At 39.2% G+C, this 22,449-nt stretch overlaps 2 protein-coding genes across 3 annotated transcripts in view; one reads left to right on the forward strand and one right to left on the reverse strand.

Annotated features, from left to right (window-relative positions):
• The window catches only part of SCG3 (secretogranin III), a 35,657-nt gene extending 34,088 nt beyond the window's left edge, over window positions 1-1,569 (forward strand). The window contains exon 12 of the mRNA XM_016162675.2: window positions 1,000-1,569. Within this exon, the coding sequence (XP_016018161.2) occupies window positions 1,000-1,118 (119 nt within the window). The 3' untranslated portion in view covers window positions 1,119-1,569. The remainder of the gene's footprint in view (window positions 1-999) is intronic.
• Window positions 1,570-4,664: 3,095 nt separating this feature from the next.
• On the reverse strand, window positions 4,665-18,657 carry LYSMD2 (LysM domain containing 2). Of its 2 annotated transcripts, none has more exons than XM_016162721.2 (3): window positions 18,213-18,657; window positions 6,262-6,590; window positions 4,665-5,218 (listed from the first exon to the last, which is right to left on the reverse strand). In XM_016162721.2, exons 1-3 carry the CDS (start codon window positions 18,486-18,488, stop codon window positions 5,176-5,178), a joined length of 648 nt encoding a protein of 215 aa, XP_016018207.1. In that variant the 5' UTR covers window positions 18,489-18,657; the 3' UTR covers window positions 4,665-5,175. The 2 variants fall into 2 exon arrangements, with proteins under 2 accessions (XP_016018207.1, XP_016018208.1); XM_016162722.2 differs by lacking the exon at window positions 18,213-18,657 and adding an exon at window positions 17,612-18,014.
• Window positions 18,658-22,449: the final 3,792 nt, after the last annotated feature.

Here is a 22,449-nt window from a genome sequence, read left to right on the forward strand (position 1 = left end):
TGTGTAAAGTTAAGTGAAATGAGCTAGTTGTAAGGTTGTTTACACACTGATCTCGATTCTGGGATGAGATATATATTTGAAAAGCTAAAAGGATATAGAACAAAATACCAGCTGTGGTTATCTATGATTAATAGAATTCAAGTGATTTAAATTTTATTTTTATGTTTCTATATTTTTTGCTTAAAAAATCATATAATATTTAAAAGAATCAAGGTAAGATGTGGGTTTCTTTTTAAGCCTTCAGAAAGATGTCACAGGCAACTTCCTTTTTTAGGAATCTCTTTGTTTTGGGTAGGTGGTTTGATGGTTTACACAGACTTTTGTTTGTTCAAGTAGGATAGAGGCACCATAAAGAGGTTATGGTTTGGCTTTTCGTTCCACGCATATAATTCAGACAATGTGGAAATCAAGGTAATTTTCAATTGGGAAAAAATTTTTAAAGTAGGTTGTCACTTTAACAGGGACTACCCAATTCATAAAATCAAAACACCTGGTTCTGATCATAACTTTTACTACCTGTGTGACCTTGAATAAGGTACTTAAGCCGTAGGGTCTTCTTACCCTAAGTATGATTCGTAGACCAGAAGCAGCAGCATCTCCTGGAACTTGTTTAAAATGCAGAACCTAGGGACCACCTTGGACCTGCTGAATGCAAATCTGCAGTTTCCCAGGAGCCCCAGGTGACTAGTATAAACAGTAAAGTTTGTGAAGCCATGGTCTCCGAGCCTGTTCCCTCCATGGTCAGATGAGGGTGGTATTCCCATACTGAACAACTCGCAGGTATGATGATGGAGAGCAGATGAGCAAATAGAATACACATACAGGTGATTGCAAACTGCAAAGTACTACACAAATACCAAGACCTAAATGTCTTCCAGTGTGAAAGATGGGGGCTGGTTGTGGTGGTGGCATGCAAAAGACTTCTTAGTTCATGGTGGTCACTGTGATGGGATTGCTCTTTCCTCATCTTGCTCAAGATACTCTAATGATGTTTTCCAGATTATGATCTTTCAAAGATGAGAGACTTCATTAACCAGCAAGCTGATGCTTACGTAGAGAAAGGCATCCTTGATAAAGAAGAAGCCAATGCCATCAAGCGTATTTACAGCAGCCTGTAAAAATGGCAAAAGATCCAGGATTCTTTCCACTGATTCAGAACACATAACATAGCTTAAAACTCTTCTAATTCTGTGATTAAAGTTATTTTGACCCAAGGATTAGTAGAAAGTGCTAGATTTACAGAAATTAACCTTTAAAAGTGGTTAAACCATAGCTTTCTTGCCATAAAAACTATCGGAAAAGTTGTAAGCTGAGATTTTGTATATAGAATCCTTATTTCCTTGTAGATTGACATTTTCTGATCGGAGCTATGTTGCTTTGGAAAAGCCTGTAATTGACTGAACTTAAAACTGAACCTTTTCCCCACATTGTATAAGCACCCCCTGACGGATTAGAGTTCTTTTGTCTAGGCATGCTGGGTACCAAAGCACCTCATAGTATATGTCTGCTACAAGATGTCATTTCCACTATCAGTTCCCTTTTGGTTAAAATAAATTTGTGTTTCACAAAGCCTCTATAGCTTAAAGGAAGCTATTTGGTGTTTTGTTTGTTTTGTTTTGTTTTATGTTTGGCTGTTCCTGCTGGCTCTTTATCAGGCCCAAGAGCACAAAAAGGAACCTGAAAAATAGGCATAGGATTTTGGATTTATTAACAATTTTCCCCTTCTCTTAACATTTTCTATTAGTGAGTTTTCCAACATTGAATTTGTTCATTAAGAGGGATACATATGTACTCTCCAAGAAGAAAAATGAGGTCATAAACACTACAAAAAGCCAGGTAAAAATATGTGCCCAATCTGAGTTATCTAAACTGGACGTGATCCAAGCCAAGTTTTCTCAACAGAGAACAAGAGGGCCAGGCAATATGGTAGAAACACAGATAAAGATCACTCAATGGAATATTATTCAGCCATTAAAAGATCAAATACTGCCATTTACAACAATATGAATGGAACATGAGAATATTGGTGTTAAGCGAAATAAGTCAGATGAAAAAAGAGGAGAACCATATATATGACTTCGCTCCTATGTGGGATATGAAACTGAAAGCAGCAAACGAACAAGACAAACCAAAACTCATAGATGCAGACAACAGTATAGCAGTCATCAGCAGGAAAGCAGGGAGGCAGGAAGTGGTAAAGGGGGTCAAATATACGGTGACAGAAGATTTGATTTGGGTGGAAAACACAGAAGGCAGTATACAGACCATGTATTATAGAATTCTATACTTGAAACCTATATAATTTTGTTAACCAATGTCACCCCAATAAACTTAACAACAACAACGAAAAAAATCATTCTCTTCCTTATAAACCAAAGCTGGGAAAAAAAAAAAAAGGTTAATGAACTACAGGTCCCTGCAACTCGTCTTCCTCAGTCACCACCACAAACAGGGCCCTAAAAACAATAGTCACCTACAGTCCTCCTGAAATGTTACTGGACAACATTCCCAAACCAAAGAACGCTTTAAATATGTGTTATTCAGTATAAATTCTTACTTATTTTTCTACATATTTCAGTTGAGAATCGTAAAAATAATATAAGGCTTTGCATTTTAGCTGTCACTACATAAAATGGCCTTCTGATACCTGTGTTAAATGCCCCTACTTGGTATTCACTTTTTGGTGAGGACTGGGAACTTACAGGGAAAATGTAAGGGGCTGTTTTTCACAGGTAGGAGACTACTGCTGCACCTCCCATCTCCAGAGTTGCAAAAATCAACTAAAACCAAAGCCTGACACTCAAAAAAAAAAAAAAAAAAAAAAAAACTAAACTCTTAATATGTTCTAGAGAAGCCAGTACTCATTGGGGAGCGGTGAGGGAACTAAAAACACCTTTGCCCAAACTATACTTGCCGAATCATGATAAATCGGACTTGTTTTAATCAGTCATCTTTGATAACATGGCTGAATGCTTCACCCATGTCCTATAGTCCTAATGGGCTGCTTCTACATCAGAGAGAAAAAACTAGCTGTGACTAAAGCATTTTATTCATTTGCTATAATTTATCTAATATGTATGCAGAATTTTTAAAAATAGATTTATTTAGAGAGTTTATTATAGCTTTCTGAGCACACTGACATTCTTTAGCTCCTATTGATAACCAAGACAAGAGAGAGATCATCAGTCCTGTTTTGTAAATGAGGAAACCGTTCGCCAAAACAAAAAACAAAATGACACACGTACACACAAAAAACCAAGGGCACAAGATATGCTCAAACTCATATGACCCAGAAGTGTCCAAGCTGAAACTAGAACCTAGGATTCTTAACTCTTTGTCTATTACTCCACAGTGATTCTACATACATGCAAGGCAAGGACTAAAGAACTTGAGTCCAGGACAGTTTAACTGTAGGCATGATGAATTTAAAGTTTGGGCTAGAAATCGCTAAGAAAGACCTTAGGCAACAATAAAATACTCAGAAAAATGTTTTTGAGATTGTGGTCTTAATTCAATTTTCAGCTTATGTCTTTCAGATAGTGTTTTAAAATTCACATCTTTTGGATTACTCTGAAATTTCAGATTATTTATGTTAAATAGCATAACCTTACATTTTTTTAAGTTCCTGGGCCTCCACAGAGGCCTGAGTCTTTTCTTATATACACAACTGTTTCCTTTCCTTCATTTTTATCTTTTAGTTTCGTCCAACTACTTCCCCATAGTTCAGATAATAGTAGGTATAAGAAAGCAGCAGAGCATGATCACCCTCTATCAAAGATGATAATAACATGAGGAAAAAATGAGGAATAAGAACATGAGATGTTATAATCATGAAAAAAAAAAACATGAGGAAAAAACTAACAAGGAAAAACAAAACAAAACAAGGAATTATATACATTATGAACAAACAGGAAATTCAAGACAGGGCAGACAGCTTCTCTTTCCCATTTATGCCTCAAGGGTTGGACATGTGCATTTCTGGTTTCTCAAGCTCTGCTGCATTAATACCTAAGGACGCTGTTTCCTGCTTAATGGAAGACCTGGCAGAACAAGGCGGAGAGAAGAAAATGAGGAAAGAGAAAAAAGGGAGAGAAGAAATAAAAGCCATTTTTGCGCCCACAGAAAGCAGAGCCCTTTTGGGATGTTGGTGAGGAATAAATATAAAGAATTTTTTGTGGAAGCATAAAGATTTAATCTGGCTCTTGAATGGAAATTGAGACAAAAAAATATTTAACTATAAACAATATATTGCTTAAAGTTTCTTGCTGTAACATATACATGTAATAAAAGACGAATGAAATTAATGTGAATAAAAACCTAACACTCAATTCAAATAAACATAGTGACTACAAAACACTCTATAAAGTGACTTGTCAATGAAATCTAAATTATAATCGACCAGTGTGTCAGATCATGGCATTATTTATTCTTTTGATCAGGTTCCATGTTTTCACTGTATTTGAAATGTATCACGTCAAATATTATGAAAACGCAAACATTACTAGTATATGCAATTGATTTGCATTTAGATTACTGAAGCTTTTTCAAAATTGCAATTAAAGTAATAAAAACCATTAAATAGGAGGAGGTGCTGCTATTTTAAAAATATAATTTAAAAATCCATTTTTTCGCATTTGTTGAAAAAAATCGAAGACTTGAATATAAAAACATAGTTTATTTTTTCATCCAGACTTTTGTAGTTTATTTTTTACAAAATAGCAGACAAAATTTGGTTCTTTATTTTAATACAGAATATGTAGCACATATCGAAATATATATATAGCACTTAAGTTATAAACACATAGCAAAATCAGCATCACTTAAACAGCAACCACGTTTTTCACATAATTAGGATTTCTCAAGAGATAAATGTTGCTTTTTGCTTGACTATGCAAATAGTCTTTGATGCTTTTGTCAACTAGTATTTATAAAAGCAAGTCTAAAAACTACCACCACCTACAAAAGTGATGAGCTTTAGGATACAATTTTGCCATCATGCCATAATGCAGACTTAAAAAATATAGAAAGCCAGAGGGAAATAATCACTTCAGTGCAATTGCAATAGGTGGAACTACTTAATTGTGATTTAAAGATGTACTATGAGAATCTTCAGTTGTTGGTGTCTTTATGATTCAACCATCTTTTAATCCAAGTGAGATTATGCCCCATAATTAGCTAACTGTGATAGAGTGAAGTTGCATAGGGACTTTCTTCATCTCTGAAAAAAAGAAATACGGCATAAAACAGTGTTTAAAAATTGTATTCATAAAACTAACACATACATTCATCATACAACTTACTATCCACTTGCCAAAAAAGTCCAAGAGTATATCAATTTATAATATCACACACCCCTTAAAAGTTGTATGAAATGCAAATACTCATTAGAATGTACCTTATTGACTCAATTTTATTGGCATCTTAGTTACTGAAATAAAGAATGGTACTTATTATGTGTATTTATATCTGTTTATATAACATTTAAATAAAGTATGTGTAATTTATATTCAATTATAAATTAATTATATTCATATTAATATTCATTTATGTTTTTAATATTTTACCTCATAAGGATTTGAGGTGCCTACAACAAAGGGGACACATATAAGATGAAAAAAAATAAAAAGTAAAATCCAGGACTAAAGAAAAGAGAAGGATACAAGTATATTAACCATAAGAAATATTATAGTAGTTGAACTGAGCATCGATTTTAGTTACAAGCTTTCTAGTAGCCAAGGCAAAAAAGGAAACACAGTAGGCTGTGCCATTCTAGGAGTGATAAAGGAAGGAAACCAATGTTATAGGAGAGAGAAAGGTTTGCCCTAGTACCAAATTAAAGAACAAAGAAGAAAGCTCACTTGAGATCTTATATAGGAAACAGCCAGAAACAAATAATGGACAAACTCTTTGACAAATTTTATAAGGATCAGTATTTTACAAGTATTCTCTAGGACATTACTTCCTTTGAAGGTGTCAACTAGATGTCTCTATTTGGCTGTTTTCCAGAATTGCTAGTTGGACAGTTACGCTATTAAAGTAGAGGAGCAAACTTTTTATAATAAATAACAGAGATAAAAGCCTTGCGACAGATAAAGCCTTATAAGAAATGCAGTGGCTCTGTTTAGACTTCATATATTAAACATGCCTTTCTGGAATTAAAATATAGTTTTTAAAGCAAAAAAAGAAAATAAAATTTACCCAAGTCAAAATATCTTAAGAGTAACCTATTCAGCCTCTGACATTTTGCCAGCGTATTTTTACCTGCTCTCTTCTTTTAGTTTCTTGGCTGCCTGTGTTGACAACTTAATCTGCAAGTCTAGTCTCTGCAGGAAATCTCTGGCGGACACCTCCTCGGGTGGCACAGACTGAACAGATTCCTGAGGACTAGGAGGAGAGAGGTCTTCCCCAGCCGCTACCAGCTCTTCTTCACGAGAAAAACTGCTATCAACAGTTTCATTTTCTGGAGAATCAATTGAGTTAAGTCCATTAAACAGCAAAGGCTTCTCTGATATAATTGGGATGTTCAAAGTTTTCTTCAGAAATATACAATCATTGGTAAACAGTTTATTTGCCCTTTTAATCTGTTCCATCTAAAATACAAAAAAAAAAAAAAAGAAAAAGAAAAGAAAACAGAGTTACAGATAAATAAATCCAGAAGTAGGACTTATTACACAACATGGAACTAAAAATACTCATGAGCGAAATGTGTGTGATGATTTCTCTGGATCTGAGATTCTTAATTTGGGATGTGTCACCTCCCCAGACGCCCTCAGTTGTTTCAAGAGATGTCAAGTAATTCTGTCTCCCAATTTTGAAAAAGAAAAGACTGATTTTTCTCCCCACTGTAATGATTTACCCTACAAGGCAGCCTTTACTAAGCAGCCTTAAATCCCTAAGTTAAAAATACATAGAATTTTTAGCAGTAATTTAATAAATTCCATTCTTATTTTAACATTTCTCTTATTTGATTTTTTAAAAACTTACTAGTGCTGTTATTTTACTTATGGAGTGGTTCCTATATCTCTAGAATTGTGTTTGATAAATATAATGGATGCAGGAAATGGTACAGAGATAAGCAGGACAAAAATTTGGAAGAATGGTATAGGCTGGGGCTACAGTCATTAAGAAAAGCCTCACAGAAAAGGTAAAGTTCTGCTTTTGATTCTTTTAACTTTAGATGGACCTTAAAGAATGGGGAGAAGGGGGACATGTAAGGAAAGGAGGCGAGGAGCACTTTACCTAATGGATCTCATTTTTTCTGACTCAATAGAGTAGATATTTGAAGATTCACTTTACAAATAAAAGAAACAAAGTTCATAGAGATTATGTACCATGGAATCATCATACAACTGGCAGATGAGAAGCTAGAATTTAATACAGGATTCTGTAACCTTAAATTCTTTCATAGCCTGTGGATCCCCTCTCCAAACCACAGAGGTGGGAATGGGAGGTAGAGGGGAAAGGGGAAATGGAATTTACATACGTTATTTAACTTCATTTAAACTTCATAACAGCTCTGCAAACTAGATATTAGCATCTTCTTCTTACCAATGAGTCAGTCAAGAGAGTTAAGAGGCACGCCTTAAGTCCACAATTCTGGCATGTGCATGCAGGACTCAAACTATGCTGGCATCCAGCATGTTGGAGAAATGCCTACTCTTATGATCATCACACCGTATTACAATGTATCTGCAGACTTCTCCCCACAACTAGCCCAGGACTAGCACCATGCTAGGCTCTTTGTGTTCACTGTACTATCTAATTTTAACCACAACTCTTTCTTGTGAGGTATGTGATTGAGACAGTTTGGTACAATAGCTAAGCGCACAGGCTTGGGAATCTGACAGACGTGGTTTCTAATCCCAGCTCCACCAACACCAACTACATGAATATGAACTTGTTACTTGTCTCATTGAGCCTGTTGCTTCATGTGCAAAACATTATCATCTACCCTTCACAGGGTTGTTGGAAAGATTAAATTAGAGTTTTACACATACTTATATAGAGGTGATAAGTAGATAGGTAGATGACAGACAGATAGACAGACAGACAGACAATAGAGACAGACAATAGAGACAATAGAGACAGCAGAGCACCTGACAGCAGATGGTATTTACTCTTCCAAATTTCCAATGAAAAAATTAAGGCACGCAAGAGATGACTGACTGGACCAAGTGCATGTAGTTCTTTAAATGTATGAGCTAGAATGTCTGTCTGACTCTAAAGTCCACATACCACCAGGGTTAAAACACATGACTAATGGGACCAAATTATGGTGATCCTTTAATGCCAAATTGATTGAGTGAAAGAAATTAGATTTCTACTTCAGAGAGCCTTAAAAAATAATAGTTAAATAGACTCTGTTCTTCCTACTTTCTTACTATAAGCCGAATCCACACAAATAGTACATTTAAAGCTGTTTTTTCTTTTAAAAACATTACATTAAAGTATCTTTTGTGTAGGGTGGTCTTTTGTAGTGGTCTTTTGTGCTCTAGTTTTAGTAAAGGAGAGAAGGCAAGGATAAGAAAAAAAGAACATGAATAAGCAGTGCATTTTAGAGACAAAGTTAAAATCTAAAAATACTAAGTATCTCTGGTCTAGTTTAGGCTTAGATTTGAGAGAGTTAAATAACTGGAATACTTTATCCAAAGCAGGATCGGCTATATTCTAATCTGCCTTTAGTGTCCCTCTGTTTATCTTAGTATGTGAGCTTCCAATGGCACTGAGCTCTCCCCTGGCTTGAAGGTGAGCATGTGACTCATTCCTGTCCCTAAGTGCTAAACAGTGCCCTGGCTTTCATGATAGGTCACAGTCTCATTTGAGAACAATTCAGAGATGCAGGGTCTGGAAAAAAGAAAGGTCTTCGGTTTTTTTTGCTGGAAAGAGATATGCCTAGAGCTGCTAGCAACCATTCTTCCACCTCATGGAACTTGACAGCAAGGCCACATTGGAGGAGAGCAGTTAGATCTCTGAAGCAAAGCCTCAAGTCAGAATACCCTAAGACCTTGCAGTTCCATGAACCAACAAATGCCATTTTTTGGTTTGGTTTTGTCGTTGTTTTGTTTCTATTTGTTTTTTTTTTGCTTAGGCCAATTTGAGTTAGGTTTTCTGTCACTTATAAATAAAAGGCCCTAATTGATACAGTGCCTTTTGAAATGCTTATTGTCAGGGATCTACAATTGTTAATAGTCATTGTTTTCTGAGAATAATCATGGAGGACAAAAACGACCAGGAAGAGCAGGATCTGATTGCTGAGGCAGGGTTGGACTATCGACCATAAACCAAATTCCTTCCAGACAAGAACTATTATTTCTATAGCTTCTCAGAGTCTAACAAAGATCTGACATATACTGAGTGCTTAGGATGGATGTACGGACGGACGGACAGGCAGATGGGTGAGTGGATAGTTGGATGGGTGGGTGGATGGATGGATGGATGAATTAATGTAGGTCAGAAGAAGAGGCATAAAAGACGAACCCAGAGAAGTAACCAGAAAGGGGTAGTAAGTTATCTGTTGTGTTAGCTATTCTCTAAACCCATTCTGACTTCCCAATCCATCCCCCACTCTTCTTGAGCCTGTTCTGAATCCCAGGAGGCTGACCTCTTAAGAACTGCACTACCCAAGTCACTCTGTTCTCAGGATTCCAGTTGGCGATCCACAGGAAGTCACCAGCAGAACGACCGCACCATGATTCTGGTGGTTGCGTCCCTCCGAGGCAGAGTTCCTGCCAGGCAGCCCTTGTCTATCGGTGTCTGGTACACTGCTCCTTTCCCTGGCCCTTCAGGCCTAGGGGTAATGTCTCCCTGATGTTGCCAGTCTTGGGTGCTTTACCATCCCTTGGCAGTTCCCTTAACCCTGCTCTTACTTCTGTAAATGTCCCTTCATTAAACTCTTTTTGGCTACACCCTCTGAGCACACTATCTGTACCCTGCCAGGACCCTGACTGAGACATTTAACATTCAGAGCAAGGCAAGCCATCACAACCAGGCAAGGGGCAAATGACAGGGAGCATGAGATAAGGTTCCTGAGTCAAAAGCTAGGTATAGTCAGAGTCCACAGAGATTGAAAGGCAGGGCTCCCTGGTTCTTGTACATTCTGTTGTACAATTCACTGGTAGAATTGCCTTTCCGCAAGCTTCCCGATGTCAGAGACTGGCCTGGCTCCATCTCAGTATTATCAGTAAGCATTGAAGGTGTATGTCGACCCTTATATCCAGACTCTGAGATAAGCTGTGGGATGCCAGCGTCAAGGACATCAGGGATAGCCAGACATAGTTAGCATCATGGTAAGAACGAATCTAAGGATGAGCAGATATGAGTCTGAAGCTGAAAACAGTAAATGAGTCTATTATAAGATAGTAGTTAGAAATGTGTGCTCCGGGGCCACACTTTCTGGGTTCAGTTCCTGGCTTTGCCACTGTCTGTTCATTTTCTATGTCTGTTTTCTTTCCTGTAAAGCAAGAATAATAATAGTACCTTCTACATAATATGATCATTTTGAAGATTAAATGATTTGATTCATGTAAAGCATTTAAAACAAGGCATGGTACACAGGAAGCAATCAAAAATATTAGCAACTCTTACCATCAAATTTGGTGAGAGTGAGAAAGCAATGGGTAAGACCAGATCCTAACATGTATTCAGCAAATGAGAAGGAAAGAGGTAGGAATTTCTCCCAATAAAAAATATTTTTTCCCATGAAGTAAGAATACACAAAGAAAATTTTATATAAACAAGCCCAGATGAATAATATTATATGTTGTCCCTGCCCTGAGGTGTGAAATTTAATTTTGTATTCAAAGGTAAATTCATTTGATCTTAACTTGTTCTCCTTTACAAGCAATGGCTTGAACCAATTACTTAGGCTCCAAACTCTGTTACGGGGTGAGGGGCGGCATTCCATCCAGAAGGAGAAGCTGCAAATACCCCAGGACAAGGGAAAACGGTGTAGCTGAAATGCAGGGAGTAAAGAGCACATTCCAGCCCATGCAAAGTATTAGGTGCTAAGGTAAAGAATTTGGATTTTATTTTTAAAGTGATGAGAAGCCAACGGAGGGTGAAGAAAGGGAGCGGCACGATCTGATTACGGTTAAAGATTACTCTGACAGCTTTGTGGGAAATGGATTGGCCAAAAAGTGGCATCACTGGCAACAGGAAGCCCAGTAACGAAGGAAATAGCAGTAGCATAGAAAAGAGACTATAAATAATCACTAGCAGTGAAATGATGTTTTAGGAATGTTTTATCTTTTTATCTGAATTCAGATGGGTCTAATGTTCTGGGAAAAGTCATAACCCAATCCATGGAAGAGCCAGAAAACGCTAACTGCTGTCCCACCTGCCCTCTGTTCAACATTTCCTAATGCCTAATTAACGCTGAGAATAGAAAGTGTGACCTTTTCAAGGTGACGGGGAACCGCCCTCTATTTATAGGGGGCCGATGAATGAGAGGGAGGTACAGCAATCAAATGCTTCCACTTCAAAACCCTTTTCTAATCATGATTGAATAGCGTGACTCAATAAATTGACTGTCAGGTCACTAAGAAACAAATTATACAATAATTAAGTAAGAGGTAACAAGATGGTCACAAGGGCCACCACGGTGATGAGTGCCATCAATAACTTTAAAAAACTTATTTAAAATGACTCCCCTGTAAATAAATACATTTTGTAGAGCTGAAGTCGCTCTGGGGGAAATCACAAAACTTACCCCCCAAAAGGTATCTCAACAGCAGCTGTTGGTCATGGCCAAGAACTGTCCCCAAAGGCAACTCTGGTCAGCATCATGAGGCCACCTGCCTAACTGTGAATGCAACATTCAAATTTTGTTTTCTTGATCTTGGAAACAATAATAAATTTGGAGCCACTTTAAAATGCAGCTAGAGCTGCCCTGCCAAAGAAACTGCCTTGCATGTCTTACATCTCTAACCTTGGAACGTTAAAAACAGGGCCTAAGCAATCTCATTTCCCAAAAAACTATTTGCAAAGATAACAAAAAAGCAGTTATTATGGCTCTTGGACTGATGACTACTGGACTAAAAAATTAAAACATGGTTTAGAACTAACATCACTATGTTATGTTATCTGCACTAATAGAAATGCCTTCTTTGTACTGATGTGATTACTCCCCTTCCTTTTCTCATAAATATCCACTGCCTTGTCTCCTAATCAGAACATAATTTGGGCTTCTGCTTGAATTAATAATTCCTTGATAGTTATTCTTATTAGTTTCAGTAAATGCTTGTTGCCTCTCATCTTGAAAGGCTTTTCATTTTTAGGTTAACACTCTCTACTCCTTAAAAAAAGGCACGCCCTTCCAAAAATATTTCAGGATACATAGTAACTATCATTTGTACAGCATTGTGTGGCTTGCAGAATATTTTCATATACACGCAACTCTCATTTGATGATCGTTTTACAGAAAAGAAAACAGACTTAAATATTATGGGATTCTCTCGATTATTTTCTAGTATGTGCTGGATTCACCAACCCCCTGTCTCCTGATAAGTTCTAGGTTTGGGCGGCAATCAGACTCCTCCACAGTCATGTGCTAATGAGGAAAAGAATTTATTCCTTCTCCATGCTATTTCAGAAGAATATATGAGATTTTATTTATAGGAAATGTCAAGAAAAGGCAAAACTATAGGTTAGAAAATAAATCCGTGGTTGCCAGAGGCTGGAGAGGTAAGTAAGGAATAACGGCAATAAGCACAGGGATTTTTTTCAGGATGGTGGACCTGTTATAAAATTGGATTCTGGTGATGGTTGCACAACTTTGTAAATGTACTAAAAGTCTTTGAATCGTACACTTGAGATGGGTAAATTTTGTGCTGTATAAATTATTCCTCAATAAAGGTGTTTTTAAAGAGAATTTATTAAAACCTCCAACTACTGAAGGCTAGTTTACCATATCTCTCATTACAGAAGATACTATTTATTTATGGTTCTCTTCCCATTGACCTGCAAGGGTCAACAATTTCCATCAGCAGGGAAAGCTAAAGTTATCAACATGAAAGATTTACATACACACTTACATTTCTAACTCCAAACACTGTTCCCACTAAAATGACAATCATTTCACCTTTTCTCAGCAAGATAACTTCTGTTAGGGGAAGTGTACAGAAGTGAATGGGCTTAGCAGCTCATTAGAAGAGAAAGTAGAAGACCCTGGGAATAAAATGGGACAGGAAATGACTGAGGGCACTGGAAACAATGTGGCCTCTAGAGACAGGAAAGGACAGGCAAGTTGCCAGGGGGAAGCAAAAAGATGAAGAAAGTTTATGCAAATAATAAGTAACCTCACTGCCTCCTACTCACTTTCAGTTTCTGTACTGTTCTCTAGATGTATTTCCAGTTTCCAAACAAAAAGTTTACAGTGACTGTCTGAAGGTGGTTACTTTCTTCCAGAGGCTTGCATCTAACTAAGAAGAATAGGATCACTGCAAAAACCACAGCTAAATTAGAATACTACGTTAGGTAAGGGACATGCCAAATGACTTAATGTCTCAATGGAGATAAGCATAGCCAGGGAAATTCCAGCCCAAGAAAGTTCAACTCTGAGACCTGCACTGTTTTTAATAGTTACAGTTTCAGTTTCAGTATCCCAGACCTACTTCTTCAAATGCTTCTTACTCAGATAAAGATGCTCATATCTAAACCCATATTTAATTCAATGTAAAGACCTATTGCTAAGGGAGGAAAAAAGAACACCGAGTACCAACTGAAGCAGCAGTCTTCTTTCTGTAGGTTGGATAGGTAGTCTCAAATCAAACTTTGTAATTCAAGTCAAGCAGGCTGCATTCCCTCATTCAAACTGTGCCCTGGGCCTCAGTTTTAAGGGTCTGCTCAATTCCAGGGCCTAGTGACATCATACCAAGTCAGGCTTTCCCGTGGATTGGATCCATACCTACGTGAGGGCCTATCATGTGCTGGACTCAGGCCAGGCTCAGAATATACGGAAATGAATCAATCACTCAAGCAGCCTGGCTTCTCAGGTAACTAACTATAGGCTGGTAAAAAGCAGTAGCTGATAAATTCACCATGAATAAAAGAGGACAGCATGCATTATCTTGTAGCCCCAGCAACTATGGGGCTTCAAACAAACCAGGCTCAACGAAAAAGTAGGTAAAAAAAATAATGAATGCCAGTTATTAATAATTATGAATGACTAAAAGGCATGGTGGGAAAGGTCATTAAGATATTGTCTAAGTCACTGACAGAAGAACTGGGTCCATCAGGTGTCAGACCTGGCCAGGTTCTTGAACATCCACATTCTTCTTTCCCATAGAGAAGCCCACCTCTAAGGCAGAGATACTCAAAACAGTAAACAGGAAAGCAGAAAATGTATTGCATATCAACAAATCATTTAGAATCCAACCATTCTCACCACTTTCTTCTCACCTGCTTTGGTCCAAGCTACAACCCTCTCACCTACATTACTGAAAAGCCTCCATCCTATCTGGTCTCCCTGTCTTGGCACTCACCCCCTCCCATCTGCACCACCCTCACCCCACCCACCGCCCCACGCCAGCCTATTCTCAAAGCAGTAGCCAGAGTTGCCCTTTTAATGTATAAGTCAAATCACGTCACGCTTCTGCTCAAACTCTTCCAACACTTCTCAACTCACTCAGAAAAGCCAAAGTTCTTATAATGGCCTTCAAGGCCCTAAGTGATCTGGTCCAAATACACCCCTTTTGCATTCTAAGCACCAGCTACACTATACCTAAAACTTGTCAATTATGTTCCCACCTCAGGACCTTTGTACTACTTCCTGTTCTTTCTGCCTGGAATGTTCTCCACAGATACATGCATGGCTCCCTCCCTGGTCTTCTTCTCAGTGAGGTCTTCCACGGCCACACCATTTTAAATTGCAGCCACCTCCACCAGCCCTCCTTATCTCCTTTCCCTGCTTAATTTTTTTTAAAATTTTGCTTATCATTACCTGACATATATAACAGTTTGTTTACTTACTGTCTCCACTGACTAAAATATAAGCTCCATGAGGGCATGGATTTTTATTTATTCACTAATGTATCACCAGAAAGACAGAAGCTGGAAAAAAAGAAAAAAGAAAATTAGACGAATGATAAATACTTTCGGTAAAACAAGGCAGGGAAAGGGTGAGGGGCACCACTGTAGAGGAGTGTTGAAATTTGATATAGAGTAATCAGGGAGCTTCTCATGGAGAAGACATTTAAACAAAGACCTGAAGGCAGTAAGGGAGCGAGTCTCACAGCTAAGAAGACCAGCTACATAATTTGTAGGGCCCAAAACAAAAAGAAAATGTGGGGTCCTTATCCACAATTATTAAAAACTTTAAGATGGTAATAGCAGGGCATTAAACCAAGTGCAGGGCTCTTCCAAACATGAGGCCCCGTGTGACCACACAAGTCGCACACCCATGAAGGGTGCTTTGGAAACAAGCGAAAAGGCCAAACGTATACATATGAAGATTTCCGGGTTCTGTTTCTGGATATGCTGATTAAGTAGGTTCAAGATCGGCTAGAATCCTTTCTTTTGAGTCTGTTTTAGGGCATTTTCCTGTGCAGGCAAGTTTGGGGAACATATCTATTTCCACGTCTTGGGATATACCCTGCTCTTGCTAGCTGTTGAGTACCACTTCAGGTAACCAGTTTCCAACTTGTTCCCCTGATAACCCAGGAATGGCAACCAGATCTCCATCTTCACTCCTTGTCAGCATCTCTGTTCTGGGAGCCTCTTTGTATTTAAAATACTACTAGCTCTTACTAGTCTCCCCCACCAAGGGACTGAGGTCCTGCCTGGACTCCCAGCTGGGTGGCTGGGGAACTGTCATAGGCAGACAGCCTCCCCTGAGTTCCTGCTCCTTTAGGTAAAATTGCAGAGCTATGCTCTGCTCTTGTCAGACATGAGATGTTCAAGTTAAACGTTTGCCTGGACTGACTCAATTTCCAGGTGCTCTGCCTGCATCTCCAACATTTTATCACCTATGTCTTTAAACAATAGTTTAAATATGTTGATGATCATGGCAGTCAATATTAGAAATTTAACTCAACTGCTTTCTGTTCAATCAGGGCAAGTTTCCACCTAAAATCTCAATTTATAATGAGTAAATCCAGTTAATATCCATAGATATTAATTAAAGCAAGAGTATCACTTCACTTTGACAGTATGTTCACTTTCGCTCGTTCTACATAAATTCATAAACTATATAGTTCAGGGCCCAAAGTAAATGGTATGTATATATGTAGTAAACCAGTGGTTCTCAACAAAGAGTGAGTTTCTTCCCCCAAAGCATTTTGCAATTTCTGAATGGGGTGGGGGTGCTACTTGCATCTAGTAGGCAGAGTGCAGAGATGCTGTTACAACACACAGGACAACTTCTCCTCTCCACGCCCCTGACAAAGAATAATCTGGTCCATAACATGGATAGTGCTACAGGTAAGAAATCCTATAGGAGACTATTTGTGGCTATAGATTACAGTTCACAGTTCATTATACTTGAACTTAATATCTTAAAATCAAGTCTTTATAAAAGTAATAAAAAATCTAATTTATACTTTAATGGAAAGGGATGATAAGGTAATGAATAACAGGATCTATAGTAGTGAAAACAGGGGTTAAAGGGCATTTGATCTAAGGCACAGAACTGTAGTGAGCAGATGTTCAGGAGCCCTAAGCAAGTCAAGTGAGACCATGGATGGTGGTAGGTTACAGAGAGACTACTCTGGGCAGGGACCAGGCAAATACCACACTCTGGATATCATGGATTCCTAGGTGCAGCCACACAGAAACACAGAAACCAGTCAGAAAAGGCCTTCTTCCTTCTTCAGTAACCGGGATGCTACAAGAACTCTTGATAAGACTAGGATAAACACAAGGGTGGAAATCATAAGTAATGTCTAAGAAAAGTGAATGTTTTATCACTGTGACTATTTGAGCTGCTCTCAATGAATAAACTTACTTGGAAAATATCCTTACTTCTCATCCATCTTCTGATCTGTAAAAAGATTAATTATACCTATCTCAAGGCTTATTAGGAAAATCTAATTGAATAAGAATAAGATGGGATAGGACAAATGCAATGCCAGCACACAGCAGGCATTCAGCAAAAGGTGGCTACTAATATTTGCCAACCCTGCTTTCCTCTGGCTTTGACCCAAACCAGGCCCCATTTATGTACATAAAAATTGTAGTTCTAAATTAACTCCCTAGAGGATCGAATGGGACTACAGCATAATAACATTAGTACTGGCCTGTAGAGCAAGACCCCTGCTCAAAATGTTTAAACGATAGAACCTGCCAGGTAAATATATACCAGCTTGAATGTGCAAAATAGATTACTCAGTCTCTGTCATTTGCAAAGGGCCAGAAAGAGTTTCACCTTAAGAGAAAAATGTAGATAGATAAGATCACCTTTCTTCCCACTGCTGTCTAAGGTGCTTCAGGGAAAACAGTGAAAACTGATACAGATGCAAATGCAAAAAGGCCATCACACAGCTCAGAGTTAATTATAAGTATTTTTAATGATACAATATGTTTCCTCAGGTTTCCATGTTCTTCCCAGAGGTGTAACGCAATATGCCCAAGACAAACACACTTATAAATTTATAATAAACACAGCTTTCCAGCTCACCTAGACCACAGTTCTTGGCTGCTACTTAGCGACAGGTGTCACATTCACAGTTGCCAGTGAGCCCAGGGGTGTAATTTCACTTCTAAATAAAGAAGCATAATCGATAGAACCAGAACATCCTGCAGGAACAACTACCATTCCTGACTCATCACAGGGCTTGTTTACACAGAAAACCAAATACTCTGCCCAAGTCCACACTTCAGACAGATTTCGAGTAAATATACACGTAGGGGTATGAACGTGGCTCCTGGCGGTGCCAAAGCCCTGGTCCTCTTTGGTCTTCCTCACGCGACAGATCTGGTTTGCATCTGGGCAGGGCATCCGGAACTCGTTGTACCCACCTGGGGAGGGAGCCTTGGAGGCCCCGCCTCTCCCCGACCCCTCCCTTCCCCAGGCTACAGGACCAGCTTCGGCGACCACCGCTGTAGCCGGCAGCACTCACCGAGAGAGCGCTTGGGGCCCAGCCTGCGAGGGACAAACGGCCCCCACTACTCCCGCGCCCCGCCCCAAGCCGTTCTCTCCCCTCCTCCCGCCGCCCCATCCTCCTGCGCTCCCCCAACCACCGCCGCCAGCGCAGGCCCAGGAGGCCACCCCTGCTCACCGTGACTCCGTACTTGAGCGCGATGCCCTGCAGCGTATCGCCCGCGCGGACCCGATGCTCCACATGGCGCTCGGTGACGCCGGCGCCCAGCGGCGCCCGCACGCTGGCGGTGCTGCCGTAGGAGCGGGTCTTGGTGCGGGCCAGGCTCAGCGACAGCTCGGCCTCCTCGGGCTCCGAGCCCGAGCGCGAGCGCGGCGGCGGCGGCGAAGGGGCCAAGGACCGGGGCGCGCGGGGACCGTCTTCCCGCAGGGCCAGCGCGGGCGAGGAATCCGCCATGGGTCCTGCGGAGGCCGCCAGGTCGGGAAGCCGGCCAAGGGGGCGGTGCCTCCGCCCCGCCGCCGCCTCTGCTTCCTCCTCACTGGGGCTGAGTATGGCCGTGCCGCGGGGGCGGCGAGCTGGCGGCTGCGGCGCGAGGCTGCGGGCCTGTCGTGGCGCGCGCCTCCTCCTCAGCGCAGCGCGAGGGGGAGCGCACCCAAGCCCTTGGCCGCGGGGGCTAAGAGCGGCCCATCCGTAGGTGTCCTCGGCCCTCAGTGTAACCCCACGCCAAGCCTACTGAGCCTGGTTAGAGTCCTGCCCTGACCGCAGCAAAACACCAAAGCTTTGCTCTGCCCCCTTTATTGATTCCCCAGCAGGCACCAGCTTTCTCAGCTCTTCCATGCCAAGGGTACTTCCCTCTCCCCACTCGGATGACCTCTAAGTCTGTATCACAGAAAACCTTAACACCATGTGTTACTGGAGTGTCCAGCCCTTTCAATTATACCAGGACGATAATACTTCTAAGGCCTGGTGATGACCTCAAACTAACCTCCAGTTGTGTTTCTTCATTGCACATCAGAACCGATTTTAGTCTTGGGTTGTCTTAAAAGTCCGACTCGCGACGGTCTGTTCTGCTTAGGATTTACTATCTGCACCTAGCTTTATTAGTTTGGTTTCCTCTTTAATATCCTGAAATTATAACTCCTCCCAGTATTATAATTAAATCTCCCAATGACCTCTTATCTGTGTTCTTCATCTGAACACCCTCTCCTCGACATTATGGCTTGCAATATCGTTCCACAGAGTGGGACGCATTTACTAGACTCTAGTGTCCAGATTTCTGTTGTACTCTGGACAGCTCTCAAAGATGAGGTACCCTATAGGCAGGTTAGGAGACTGGAAGTTGATTCATTGGCTGAAGTTCGATATGTTTCTGTGCTGGACAGAGGCTCAGGAGCAGAGAGAAAAGATGGGAGAGGAGCAAGCAGCCCCCACATCACCCTCCCACCCCAAAATTCTTCAGTGGTTTCCTGTGAACAACAACATTAACATAATACACACTGGCATTTAAGCTGCTCTTTCCATTTTTATTATTCATGCTCTGGCCACACCCCATCTACAATCATCTTGTACACTCCATATGGTCTTGCCAAACAGCCACTTAAACTTGACCCTCTCCCTATCTTCATGCTTTGTATGTATTATACCCTCCACCTGTAACACTACTCTTCTAATACTCTGTCTACATTTTTTAAAAATTTAAGGCTCATTCCAAATGATACAACCTCCATGAGATCATTTCCGATTCTTCTCACCTGTCCGCTTCCCCCAACTGCCTAATCGTTGCTCCAATGAACCTCAACGTTCTCTGTACCTCCTGTTTAGCATTTAACTTGTGTTTTGTGCCATGTATTTATCACCCTGTACATGCTCCTGGGAGGTGTAACTAGACCTTATTCATCTTTTTAGCTCAGAAGTGCCTATGCTCAGAGCCTTGAATAAAGCATCAAACATCATTGAGCTGAGGTGTAGTAAAAAGATTCTGAAAGCCCTCGAAGAGTTTACAATCTAGTAATGAGGCAGCATATAACGTCTCTTCCACTAAGGAAAAGTTTACTGAAGAACTTGGAAGTTTTTATTTGAATATTAACGAACTAGATTATATGAGATGTTATTAGATGTTCTTTGGAAGATTCAGAATGCAGAACCGCAGATTTCAATATATAGATGCTTATCAGAATACCGAAGACTCTAGAAGTCCTGCAGTGAACTATTGAATTTTGCTCGATACCATTATTTCCCAAACTCTTGACCATGAAACCCCTTTTTTCTCCAGTTAAGGGTGGTGGTGGTTGGGGGGGGGGTGGAGACAGGCCTTTAAAAAGGACCAGAAAGATGACTTAGTAGAGTGGACAGATTGGGGGAGAGGAGAGGAATGTAGAGGAATAGGTGAAGGGGGGAGGGGATTAAGAGATGCAAATGGGTAATTACAGAATAGTCATGGAGATGTAGAGCACGGCATGGGGAATATAGTCAGAAGTATTGTAATAACTATGTATGGTGTCAGATGGATACTGTATTTATTAGGGTGAATCACTTCATAAGTTATATAAATGTCTAATCACTATGTTGTACACCTGAAACTAATATAATATTGTATGTCAACTATAATTTAAAATATAAAAATAAAAAAAATAACAAGCTAATTCTAAAGATATGGAAAAGCAAAGACAGAGAGCAAAAATACTTCTGAAAAATAAGGAAAGGGAAACCGCTCCTCCAGATATCAAAAATTATTATAAATCTACAATAGTTAGAACAATGTGGTATTGGTGCCAGGTGACCAATGGATACAAGTAGTGCACCCAGAAACGGAATCATAAATGTATGAGATCCTCGTCTATGACAAAGGTGGCATTACAGACCACTGAGAAATGATCTATGAAACATATGATGTCAGGACAATTGGTTATCCGTATGATCGGGTCTCTAACTCCCACCATACACAAAATTTAATTTCAGATAGATTACAGACTTAAATGTGAAAGATAAAATTTTACAACATTTAGAAGATTATATAGAAAAATATCTTTATGATCTCAAGATAAGAATGAACTCCTTTAGTAAGACCAAAAAAGAAAAAAAAAAAAGGATTACTCACAAAAGATTGATAAGCAAGATAACATTAAAATTAAGAATTTCTGCTAACCAAGGAACATTTGAGATCTTTCTTCCTGACCTATATCATCGATTTGGCTCAAATAAACTCAAATGCAATTTAAAAAGAAGAAGAAGAAGAAGAAGAGCCTCTGTAAATTAAAGGATACTTTAGGGAAAAATTAAATTAGGAACTAAGAGAAGATACAGGTGTCCTAGGAACCAAAAATACTTGAGTAAAATGTTTGATTTATCTCTCATTGTCCAAACTCTAGCTAACTTTTATACGAAAATCAGGAACCAATTGATTCAAAAACTAGGTATTCTTCATTATTTGAACTCTGGCTATTTGAATCAAGAAACAGCATAGATTGTGGTAGGAAAGAATGTTTTATTTGTAACATATACAACCAACCAAAGATTAACATCTGGAATGTTTAAAAAGCTAATTACTCCATAACAATAAGAAAAAACGAATAATCCAATGGTATAACTAGAGTTTTATAGAAGAAAAATCCGAGTTGTAAATAAACATATAAAAATATGTTCAACCTCATTGGCAATCAGAAAAATTCACATTAATACCATGAAGAGTAACCATTTTACATTCAGCAGATTGGCAAAATTTAAGTTGGGCAGTACCAGTTATCAGTGAAGATAGGAATTCTTTGCACTGCTGAAAGGAGTACAATTTGGTACAACCACTTTGAAAAACACTCTGCCTTTATCTTGCAAAATTGTACGTGTGCATTCTCTACAAATCAGAAATTCCAATACCAGAAGCTCTGTATTCCCTGTACCTATATGCCAGAAGACAGGTGAAAATGTCCATTGCAGCATCATTCAGAATAACAAAAACTAGAAACAATCAATTACTCGTCAATAGTAGAATAGATAAGTAAATTGTTCTATACTTATATGATGCCATATGTTGATAGATTTTATTGAGAAATAACTCATATACCATACAATTATCCATTTAAAGTATACAATTCCTTTATTTTTTGTATATTCAAATTACATTATTGGTCCTTTAATTATGGTAAAACATATATAACATAAAATTAGCCACTTTAACCATTTTCAAACATTTAGTAATGTTAATTATATTCTCAAAGTTGTACAACCATCACCAGTGTCTATTTCCAAAACTTTTTCATCATTCCAAACAGAAACTGTAACCACTGAGCAGTAATTCCCCATTCCTTCCTCTCCCAGCCCCGGTAACTTCTAATCTACTTTCTGTCTCTATGAATTTGCTCGTTCTAGATATCTGATATAAGTAATATTTGTCTTTTTGTCTCTAGCTTATTTCACTTAGTGT

This window comes from Rousettus aegyptiacus, unplaced genomic scaffold (assembly GCF_014176215.1).
Source record: "Rousettus aegyptiacus isolate mRouAeg1 unplaced genomic scaffold, mRouAeg1.p scaffold_m13_p_3, whole genome shotgun sequence".
In the NCBI taxonomy this organism is placed as follows: Eukaryota; Metazoa; Chordata; class Mammalia; order Chiroptera; family Pteropodidae; genus Rousettus; species Rousettus aegyptiacus.

Bases quoted from the DNA above. Each gene is read 5' to 3' on its own strand.
- LYSMD2 (XM_016162721.2), bottom strand. From the start codon at position 18,488: ATGGCGGATTCCTCGCCCGCGCTGGCCCTGCGGGAAGACGGTCCCCGC. The intron at 6,591-18,212 runs GTGAGCAGGGGT...TTTGTATTTTAG, and splicing joins CGCTCAAGTACGGAGTCACG to ATGGAACAGATTAAAAGGGC. The intron at 5,219-6,261 runs GTAAAAATACGC...TCTTTTTTTCAG, and splicing joins AAACTAAAAGAAGAGAGCAG to AGATGAAGAAAGTCCCTATG.